This window comes from Anomaloglossus baeobatrachus, chromosome 1 (assembly GCF_048569485.1).
Source record: "Anomaloglossus baeobatrachus isolate aAnoBae1 chromosome 1, aAnoBae1.hap1, whole genome shotgun sequence".
In the NCBI taxonomy this organism is placed as follows: Eukaryota; Metazoa; Chordata; class Amphibia; order Anura; family Aromobatidae; genus Anomaloglossus; species Anomaloglossus baeobatrachus.
The window spans coordinates 799756654-799768586 of NC_134353.1; the positions used below are offsets into that span (position 1 = coordinate 799756654).

General features: G+C 42.4%; 1 protein-coding gene across 1 annotated transcript; it reads right to left on the reverse strand.

Annotated features, from left to right (window-relative positions):
- Nucleotides 1-207: 207 nt before the first annotated feature.
- Nucleotides 208-7618, reverse strand: LOC142254118 (uncharacterized). Its single transcript, XM_075325160.1, has 9 exons — nt 7569-7618; nt 2694-2734; nt 1403-1509; nt 1251-1328; nt 1094-1171; nt 786-999; nt 549-705; nt 272-420; nt 208-236 (listed from the first exon to the last, which is right to left on the reverse strand). Exons 1-9 carry the CDS (start codon nt 7616-7618, stop codon nt 208-210), a joined length of 903 nt encoding a protein of 300 aa, XP_075181275.1.
- Between the last annotated feature and the right edge of the window lie 4315 nt (nt 7619-11933).

The following is an 11933-nucleotide window of genomic DNA, read 5'->3' on the forward strand; positions in this document are numbered from 1 at the left end:
CTGTCCAGACGCGTGCACAATTCGTGTGTATTTTTTTCCATATTGGCATTTATGAAGCTAAAAGAAGAACGATTTTGTTCGGCTAATAATTTAATGGCGTTCTGGAAGGCTGCATTTAGATGCAAGAACTCGGGCGCATAGCTCTTTTCCTGACCCCTATGACGCTGACGCCCAGAACCCAAAGGTGTTCTACTGAGGGCAGCAGTGTCAGAGGGGTGAGGTAGGGGAAAAGCTATCTCGTCACCAGCAGCTTCAGGTAATGAAGTCTCACCGGAAGCTCCAGCGCAGGTGGATGGGACAGATGTAGATGGAAGGGAAGGTTCAGATGGGTCGGGTCTGTGCCTGTGTTCCCCAGTGGCGGACTGTTCAGGGATCGCTCCTGTCGGGTTCGATGCAGGCTCCCGAGTGCTGCAGACGGTGCTGTTAAAAAGAGGAAAAACAAAACAATAATTACTTTAATTGCTATACATTGGCACTGACTAAAAAAAAAGGCAAAAAAAATCAGACATAAAATATTATACTTTGTACATATTGTGGGGAATATTTACCTTCTGCACACCATAGTTGTCCGGAGGAACGACAAGGCTCTAAAGTAACGGTACTTCGATCTGCGTCCTCCGGATCCACTCGGGGCCTGCATCTCTTGATTCAACTCCTTTTTGAAGCGATCCCTGATAGACCGCCACCGCTTCTGAAGTTTGTCACCTGAAAGTGGAAAGCACAAAGTGGTTAGTATACAACACATTACATCCTGCAGCATAACCTACTGAACTGTGAATACTTACGCGCTTTCTTCTGGCCACGAGAATTGAGCTCCCCCCAACCTTCTATCGCTGCGTGGCATACCTCGTCCCAGAGTCGACGGGTTACGATAGAATCAGCGTGGCGGCGGTCAGCCATGTTCCACAGCGGCTCCCTCTCTCTAACTTCATCGATGAGGAGGTCGATGTTGATAAATCCGGCCTCCTCACCGTCAGAATCGGGAGCACGCTGTGATGCCTGTTCAAAGAAAGAAAAAAGAAATTAAAAAAAAAAAAAAAAATTAGACATAAATTCACACAGACATGAAAAAAAAAAAAAAAATAAATCTTACACTATGACCACCGCCACCTCGACGACGACCCTGGGACGGTCTTGGGGGAGCTCTATCGTGAGCCCTAGAAGTTGAAGCCTTTAGTGAAGAAAAAAAAAAACATTATTTACTTATGTGTTTGGTGTGCTGTGGTAAACAATTCCTGTATGAAACTTACACTATGACCGCCCGCTCCGTGTATTTCTCCACCCCTTCCGTCCTCTTCTGGCAGCATCTCCTGTGATGTTTCGGCCACCTGTGTAAATGTCGTTTATTTAAAAATTTTTTTATTTTTTTTTAAAAAAAACACCCAAAAAAAAAAAAATATACCTCAGTTTGTGAACCGGAGGGCGGGCTACCAGAAGACGACATATCTTTTTTTATTACAGGCCTCGCACACCAACTGGCTGGCCCAAACGATGACCGCAACACTGCACCTGTAAAAAAAGAAAAAAAAATGTCTAAGTACATGTACGCAGCTCACAACAGTGATCTGTGGACAGTACTGTGGACATTACCTCAGGAACACTCTCCTCCAAAGAAATTCTCACTGGCACTGAAGCAAACGTACCCAGCAACTGGCTGGCCCAAACGATGACCGCAACACTGCACCTGTAAAAAAAGAAAAAAAAATGTCTAAGTACATGTACGCAGCTCACAACAGTGATCTGTGGACAGTACTGTGGACATTACCTCAGGAACACTCTCCTCCAAAGAAATTCTCACTGGCACTGAAGCAAACGTACCCAGCAACTGGCTGGCCCAAACGATGACCGCAACACTGCACCTGTAAAAAAAGAAAAAAAAATGTCTAAGTACATGTACGCAGCTCACAACAGTGATCTGTGGACAGTACTGTGGACATTACCTCAGGAACACTCTCCTCCAAAGAAATTCTCACTGGCACTGAAGCAAACGTACCCAGCAACTGGCTGGCCCAAACGATGACCGCAACACTGCACCTGTAAAAAAAGAAAAAAAAATGTCTAAGTACATGTACGCAGCTCACAACAGTGATCTGTGGACAGTACTGTGGACATTACCTCAGGAACACTCTCCTCCAAAGAAATTCTCACTGGCACTGAAGCAAACGTACCCAGCAACTGGCTGGCCCAAACGATGACCGCAACACTGCACCTGTAAAAAAAGAAAAAAAAATGTCTAAGTACATGTACGCAGCTCACAACAGTGATCTGTGGACAGTACTGTGGACATTACCTCAGGAACACTCTCCTCCAAAGAAATTCTCACTGGCACTGAAGCAAACGTACCCAGCAACTGGCTGGCCCAAACGATGACCGCAACACTGCACCTGTAAAAAAAGAAAAAAAAATGTCTAAGTACATGTACGCAGCTCACAACAGTGATCTGTGGACAGTACTGTGGACATTACCTCAGGAACACTCTCCTCCAAAGAAATTCTCACTGGCACTGAAGCAAACGTACCCAGCAACTGGCTGGCCCAAACGATAACCGCAACACTGCACCTGTAAAAAAAGAAAAAAAAATGTCTAAGTACATGTACGCAGCTCACAACAGTGATCTGTGGACAGTACTGTGGACATTACCTCAGGAACACTCTCCTCCAAAGAAATTCTCACTGGCACTGAAGCGAACGTACCCAGAAACTGGCTGGCCCAAACGATGACCGCAACACTGCACCTGTAAAAAAAGAAAAAAAAATGTCTAAGTACATGTACGCAGCTCACAACAGTTATCTGTGGACAGTACTGTGGACATTACCTCTTCCCTGGAGCACTGGACTGGAGGACAGCAGAAGTTGAAGTCAGGAACGAACGGCAGGAGGTGTGTAGAATGTGCTGGATCCTTTTATAAGTTTTGTGATGATGAAAAAAAAAAATTTGCGCATGCTCTGTTTACCAAACCGGATGCGGTCACCGCATCCGGTTTAAACCGCATTGCGCCGGATCCGGCATGCATAGACAACCATTGTATACAATGCCGCATTGTACCGGATCCGGCAGAATGCGGTTTTTTTAAGGGGCAAAAAAACGTTACATGATACGTTCTATCCGGCCGCCGCATTTAATTATTTTGCCGCATCCGGAAAAAACCGGATGCACCGCAAAGCCATCAGGTACAATCCGGTTACAATGCAAGTCTATGGGGATAAACCGGATGCGATACCGGATCCGTTTTATCCTTTTTTTCCCGGATTGTACCTGATGGCAAAAAACTGATGTGTGAAAGTAGCCTTAAAGTCAGTTAATTTAAACTCACAACTAGGTCCCTAGAGAGGGGTTTGTCCAATCTAATATATAAAGCTGAGTGTATGTGTGTATGTGTACTGTGTGTGTGTGTTTGTCTGCCAAAGGAATCCGCAATCACAAAATTTTGTACAGCCACCCCATTGACTCAGATGACATAATAGACTATGTTATGAGGGGAAATTTTTAACCCCGCGCTTTACAGTTATTAGCTAAAAAACCTGCCTCCATTAAAGTCAATGGAGCTGGGAGCTACAGGTCATTAATAGGAGCTGTGATTGGTTGCTATACGCAACGAAGAACATTCTTAGTATAAGAACTTATGTGTAAGGTAATATGTTATCAGTAGATATAGACACACACAGAGACATGCACAGAGACAGAGACATGCGCAGAGAGACGCAGAGACAGAGGCATGCACAGAGACATGCACAGAAACACACAGAGACAGACAAAGACAGACACTGAGACAGAGTCATACACAGAGACAGACACACAGAGACACACACAAAGAGAGAAACAGAGATAGACACAGACAGAGACACAGACAGAGACACAGACAGAGACACAGACATACAGAGATAGACACACACAAAAAACAGACATACACAGTCAGGCATACACAGAAACACACAGAGAAAGACACAGAGACACAGACAAAGACACAGACAGAGACAGACATACACACAGACAGATACAGAGACTGACACACAGAGACAGACATAGAGACACACAGACACACACACAGACATACACACACAGAGACACAAAGAGACTGATATAGAGACAAAAACACACAGAGAAACTTACAGAAACAGAGACACACAGAGACACACAGAGACACAGATAAACAGAGACACACACAGAGACAGAAACACACAGAGACAGACACAGAGACACACAGACACACAGATACACAGACACAAAGAGACAGAGACAGACACACACACACACACAGACACACAGAGACTGATACAAAGACAGATACAGACACAGATACACAGAGACACACAGACACACAGAGACAAACAGACATTAACAGAGACAGAGACTCACACAGACAAACACAGAGACAGACACACACAGAGACAGACACACACACACACACACAGACAGACACACACAGAGAGAGAGACACACAGAGAAACACAGAGACATACACACACAGACACACAAAGAGACTGATATAGAGACAAAGAAACACAGAGAAACACACAGAAACAGAGACACACACAGAGACACACAGAGACACAGATAAACAGAGACAGACACAGAGAACACAGAGACTGATATAGAGACAGATACAGACAACGATACACAGAGACACATAGAGACAAACAAACATTCACAGAGACAGAGACTCACACAGACAAACACACAGAGACACAGACACACACAGAGACAGACACACACACACAGACACACACACACAGAGACAGACACACAGAGACAGACACACACAGAGACAGACACACACAGAGACAGACACACACAGAGACACACGAGATACAGACACACACAGAGACACACGAGATACAGACACACACAGAGACACATAGAGACAGACGCAGATACACAGACACACACAAATACAGAGACAGAGACACACAGAAACAGACACACAGACACACACGCAGAGACAGATACAGACACACAGACAGATACAGAAACACACACAGAGACACACACAGACGACGAGAGAAGCAGGCAGACAGATAGGGAGACAGACAGAGAAGTAGGGAGGGAGACAGACAAAAAGGGAGGAAGACAGACAGAGAGGGAGGGAGACAGACAGAGAGGGAGGGAGACTGACAGGGAGGGAGGGAGGGAGACTGACAGAGGGGGAGGGAGACAGACAGACAGAGAGGGAGACAGACAGGGAGGGAGAGAGACAGAGAGGGAGACAAACAGAGAGTGCATGGGAGAGAGGGAGAGTGAGAGAGACACTAAGTTACTATCCCGGGCAACGCCGAGTACTACAGCTAGTATTAAGTATAATTTGTTATACAGATCATAAACTATAACAATATTTTCCATTGACATTTTGTTGAAAAATGATTAATAGAAGAAGTATAACAATTACTTAGTATGGTACTACCTGGTGTTCAAAGTGTTGAGCAATATGCATGTCCATCTACTGAACTAAGTGCTGGTGGACACACATGCACAGTGTTACTTAGTTCACAGCAGTGTGCCAAGGTAGCTCTGTTTTCTTTTTTTTTATCTACCATGACATAAGAGGGGGCTGGCTTAGCTGTTGTAGTTAGTCTCACAACTAGCCGCCTTCTCGGTGCCGAAATTGTGACAGTAGGGGCTGATCTTAAAAGTAAATGAGAAAGTTTTATTAATATTTTATGATAACATATGTAAACTTTTTGAATGAAAATGTTTCATGGAATAACCTCTATAAAGGGGTTGTCCAGAGGTAGATAAATCTGCTTTGCTTATGAAATCCAAAATATTTTGATTTATTAAGTATGTTAGTTGTACTAATATTAGTTAGTATGTGAGTATTGTTGTATTTTATTATTCAGGTATGTTCCATTTTCAGAGCTTCACTTCCACCTTGGTTTGAGAAGAATTTTTTTGGGGATGTGATAAACTCGACTGACTGCCTCATTTCAATAGTGAAGCCAGCCCCCTTCTGTCTGTGAATTAGCCTTGTTGAAGATGAAGACTGTCTCTTTGAGTTACATACATCACCACCAGATGCGGAGTGCGTCTTATAGCTATGGAGGTTTTACCTATTCAGAATTTTGCTATTGGCCCTATGATTTCTATGTCTGTGTGTAGTTATCTACTAAAGGGTTGTTCCCAACACATGATGTTATCCACTACCCATAGAATAGAGAATATCATACTGATTGCTGAGGACTGAACCACTGAGACGCTCTACGATCCCAAGAATGAGGTTCTGATACCTGAGGTCCAGGCTCGCAAGGCTCCCATCTCGGGATCTCTGGAGTTCCAATGGTCAGATCCTAGGTAATCAGTAAATTATTACTTCTTCCATAGATAGAGGTTAACTTCTTATTTGATAATAACCCTTTATAATAAAAACTAAAAGGTGTTTTACTATGCAGTTAAATATAACAGTAGATGAGAAATTTATTATAATATCCATAAAATGTAATTTTACTTGCATATAAAGTACACCATACTGAAAGAGTTTATGAAACATGAAAATCAGTCCTGTACAGACTTGAAAGCCGGCCATGAGCGGTGACAAAAATCTCAGAAATGTGCTTAGAATAACAAACTTAACTTTCCTAGACTTTCCAAGATTTTATGAGATTGGCTGTGTGGTGTATCTGTTTTCTTTTCTGACCACTATTCACGTTGAATCAAACAATATACAGTATATATGATGAACTATACAAAGCTGTGGACTTGTTTTTTTTGCTGTTTCAAGTACTATCACTTGTGCAATTGAGCTTGTGGGCTTTTGTAAGCAACAAAGCGGAGGTGGCAATGTCCCTTCTTTATGGTAATTGTTTCTGTATCTATTGGGAGAACTCAAGATACTTCAGTGGATTGCAGAGATAATTAAATAACTTTTCTAGAATAGAACATTGAAGGTCTAATAACTTTCCCAGAGTACTTAGTATCTGCTTCTTGACGATCCCCGAGAGACCAACTACTGAGAAGCAAAGTCTTAGAATCTTATATTAATGCTGTTAAACAGATGTACCCATGTGAATAGACAGCTGAGTCTCACTGCTCCATACCAGCATATGGAATCTCATGGCCACATGATTTTGCTTTTAAAATTATATGCAGCAGCTTTGTGACAAAACTTGTGCTATTATAATTGGCTTCATGTGTAAAGACTGAAGTGAGTTTATCAAAATGAATGTCCTATGTTTGGTTTAGTAAACACAGTAGGGTAATTTTCCATTTGAAGAACAGAAAATTTTGTAATATGACAGAGCTAAATTCAGCTACATTGCCCCTCCAGCCACACTGACTCATGCAGGAGGATACACCAGGAGACCATGCTGAGATATCTGCTGAGTGTTGCTGCCTGCTTATGATTGGTCAGCAATATACAGGGGAAGAAGAAGTACACACCCCCAGTGAAAAATGTGTATTATAAGTCCAAGTGAGTGTTAGCAAAGTTAAGTCATTAAATATCAAATACTTTGATTGCTGAAATCTCCACAATGAAGAGTCGAAATTGAAAAAAAAAATGTTATATTCCACTCTGCAGCCACTATTACACAGTCTTTCTAGTTCAACACAGAAATTTGGTGAAAGGTCCTCTTTACCCTCTACACGACATTGGACATACTGCGTACATCATGAAAGTCAGTGCCATTCCGACCAATGAAGTACTTAGTACGTCATGAAGATCACAGGTGTTCCTGCGCTGTACTGCCGCGATTGCAGACGGGTTTCCTGCTAATATTTCAGTCAGGACCCAGCTCTCACTGCCAGGAGTGGTGGTCGCACCGTTCTCAGCAGTTTATCTTCCTAAATTCTGTAATCAATGGTGATCAGGTCCCTGTAAAGCGATCACAGGGACCCGATCACTACCACGGCAACCCTGGGTTGTCACCAATGATGACCCTGGATCACCCAGCTATTCAGAGCCTCACAGACCATGTTGGATGCATGGTGTGTGAGGCGAAGTATCGGAGCTACGAGTGCAGCTCTGACACTCATAATCCACGGCAGTGATGAAGCACTGCAGTGGATTAGATCAGTGATCAGATCACAGAAAGTTAGTGTCCCATAAAAATACTAAGTTAAAAAAACAAAAAAAAAAACAAAACAAAAACAAAAAAAAATGATATACGTATATACAGTCATATGAAAAATTTGGGCACCCCTATTAATGTTAACCTTTTTTCTTTATAACAATTTGGGTTTTTGCAACAGCTATTTCAGTTTCATATATCTAATAACTGATGGACTGAATAATATTTCTGGATTGAAATGAGGTTTATTGTACTAACAGAAAATGTGCAATCCGCATTTAAACAACATTTGACCGGTGCAAAAGTATGGGCACCTCAACATAAAAGTGACATTAATATTTTGTACATCCTACTTTTTCAAAAATAACAGCCTCTAGTCGCTTCCTGTAGCTTTTAATGAGTTCCTGGATCCTGGATGAAGGTATATTTGACCATTCCTGTTTACAAAACAATTCCAGTTCAGTTAAGTTTGATGGTCGCTGAGCATGGACAGCACGCTTCAAATCATCCCACAGATGTTCAATGATATTCAGGTCTGGGGACTGGGATGGCCATTCCAGAACATTGTAATTGTTCCTCTGCATGAATGCCTGAGTAGATTTGTAGCGGTGTTTTGGATCATTGTCTTGCTGAAATATCCATCGCATGCCTGGTTCCCACCGTGAAGCATGGAGGAGGAGGTGTGACGGTGTGGGGGTGCTTTGCTGGTGACACTGTTGGGAATTTATTCAAAATTGAAGGCATACTGAACTAGCATGGCTACCACAGCATCTTGCAGCGACATGCTATTCCATCCAATTTGCGTTTAGTTGGACCATCATTTATTTTTCAACAGGGCAATGACCCCAAACACACCTCCAGGCTGTGTAAGGGCTATTTGACTAAGAAGGAGAATGATGGGGTGCTACGCCAGATGACCTGGCCTCCACAGTCACCAGACCTGAACCCAATCGAGATGGTTTGGGGTGAGCTGGACCGCAGAGTGAAGGCAAAAGGGCCAACAAGTGCTAAGCAACTCTGGGAACTCCTTCAAGACTGTTGGAAGACCATTTCTGGTGACTACCTCTTGAATCTCATCAAGACAATGCCAAGAGTGTGCAAAGCAGTAATCAAAGCAAAACGTGGCTACTTTGAAGAACCTAGAATATAAGAAATATTTTCAGTTGTTTCACACTTTTTTGTTAAGTATTTCATTCCAGATGTTTTAATTCATAGTTTTGATGCCTTCAATGTGAATCTACAATTTTCAGAGTCATGAAAATAAAGAAAACTCTTTGAATGAGATGTGTCCAAACCTTTGGTCTGTACTGTATATAAGTAAATGTATGTAAAAAAAAGTACACATATTTGGTATTGCCCCGTCCGTAAGAACCTGCGCTATAAACCTGTCACACTAGTTAACCCTTACAGTAAATGTGACGCCCTGGCTATACCAGGGTGCTGCAGGGTTCTGGACTGCCTTTATCTTAGGAGCAGGGCCCACCCTCCTTGGTCTTGGAACCTTGACCCGGGGCACTGAATACAGCACACAAAATCCTAAGCCACCTCACAACACACCCTGCCAGCACACCAGTGGGTAGGACCAGTTGGGAATGGGCTAGACAGGATGGTGGGAGGGATATAGTGAGGAGTTCAGGAAGCAGCAGGAAGTTAAGTGGTGACTCTCAAGAGGAGAGGACACAGGGAGTTGGAGCTCCCAGGGAGGGGTTGTAGCCCCTAGAAGACGGCTAGGTTGGGACCACAGGAATCAGAGACCTGGTCGCAGGGGACTGGATTGGTGGTCCAGTAACCGGTTCAGATAACTGAATAGGATAACTGAAGTGAGCACTAATATATATATATGAGTGCAAGCCAAAAAATACATACTATATAAGAATAAGGCTGCACATCAAACTTAGATAATGGTATAATGCCTCAAGCATATGGAAAAATATTGGAATATACAATGAAAAATGCTACTTGCTAATTTGAACATGTGAATAATGAATTGCATACCTGCCATGAATATTAGGAAAAAGGAGATATTTAGCAATCGCATTGATCAATGTAACTGAGCCCCAAGACCTCGTCAAGGTATATCTCTATATTGGGGTCCCTAGCTCTGTGACCCTAATTGTGTGTCATCTCATTGCAATTAAAAACTGCTATGGGTGGAGAGGGGTAACTAAGGACTTTCTTATATAGGAGATGGAAAAAACATGGCCGAAAGGGGCGGAGCTGTGTTCACATTCAGAAAAAAGCTACATATAACTGAATAGGATAACTGAAGTGAGCACTAATATATATATATGAGTGCAAGCCAAAAAATACATACTATATAAGAATAAGGCTGCACATCAAACTTAGATAATGGTATAATGCCTCAAGCATATGGAAAAATATTGGAATATACAATGAAAAATGCTACTTGCTAATTTGAACATGTGAATAATGAATTGCATACCTGCCATGAATATTAGGAAAAAGGAGATATTTAGCAATCGCATTGATCAATGTAACTGAGCCCCAAGACCTCGTCAAGGTATATCTCTATATTGGGGTCCCTAGCTCAGTGACCCTAACTGTGTGTCATCTCATTGCAATTAAAAACTGCTATGGGTGGAGAGGGGTAACTAAGGACTTTCTTATATAGGAGATGGAAAAAACATGGCCGAAAGGGGCGGAGCTGTGTTCACATTCAGAAATAAACTACATATAACTGAATAGGATAACTGAAGTGAGCACTAATATATATATATGAGTGCAAGCCAAAAAATACATACTATATAAGAATAAGGCTGCACATCAAACTTAGATGTTTGGCCTTTCGGCCATGTTTTTTCCATCTCCTATATAAGAAAGTCCTTAGTTACCCTTCTCCACCCATAGCAGTTTTTAATTGCAATGAGATGACACACAGTTAGGGTCACAGAGCTTGGGACCCCAATATAGAGATATACCTTGACGAGGTCTTGGGGCTCAGTTACATTGATCAATGCGATTGCTAAATATCTCCTTTTTCCTAATATTCATGGCAGGTATGCAATTCATTATTCACATGTTCAAATTAGCAAGTAGCATTTTTCATTGTATATTCCAATATTTTTCCATATGCTTGAGGCATTATACCATTATCTAAGTTTGATGTGCAGCCTTATTCTTATATAGTATGTATTTTTTGGCTTGCACTCATATATATATATTAGTGCTCACTTCAGTTATCCTATTCAGTTATATGTAGTTTTTTTCTGAATGTGAACACAGCTCTGCCCCTTTCGGCCATGTTTTTTCCATCTCCTATATAAGAAAGTCCTTAGTTACCCCTCTCCACCCATAGCAGTTTTTAATTGCAATGAGATGACACACAGTTAGGGTCACAGAGCTAGGGACCCCAATATAGAGATATACCTTGACGAGGTCTTGGGGCTCAGTTACATTGATCAATGCGATTGCTAAATATCTCCTTTTTCCTAATATTCATGGCAGGTATGCAATTCATTATTCACATGTTCAAATTAGCAAGTAGCATTTTTCATTGTATATTCCAATATTTTTCCATATGCTTGAGGCATTATACCATTATCTAAGTTTGATCTGCAGCCTTATTCTTATACAGTAACCGGTTCAGGACTGAGCACGGCAGGGTACATGGAACCTAGGTCGGGGAGAAGCTGTATGCAACTCGGCAATTAGCCTGTAGCGAGTAGAGTCTATATGTTTTACTCCCATGCGCCCAGAGATTGGCAGCGCCAGCACACCGAGGGGGATAGACTTCCCAAATAACGGTCAGAAAATCCCACGTGCCTGCAGCCAAGGGCATTGCTCCACATAACTGGGGAGCAGGACCCGGACGGTTTCAAGCCTAAGGGGTACTTTACACACTGCGACATCGCTAGCATTTGCTAGCGATGTCGACGGCGATTGAACCCGCCCCCGTCGCACGGCCGATATGTT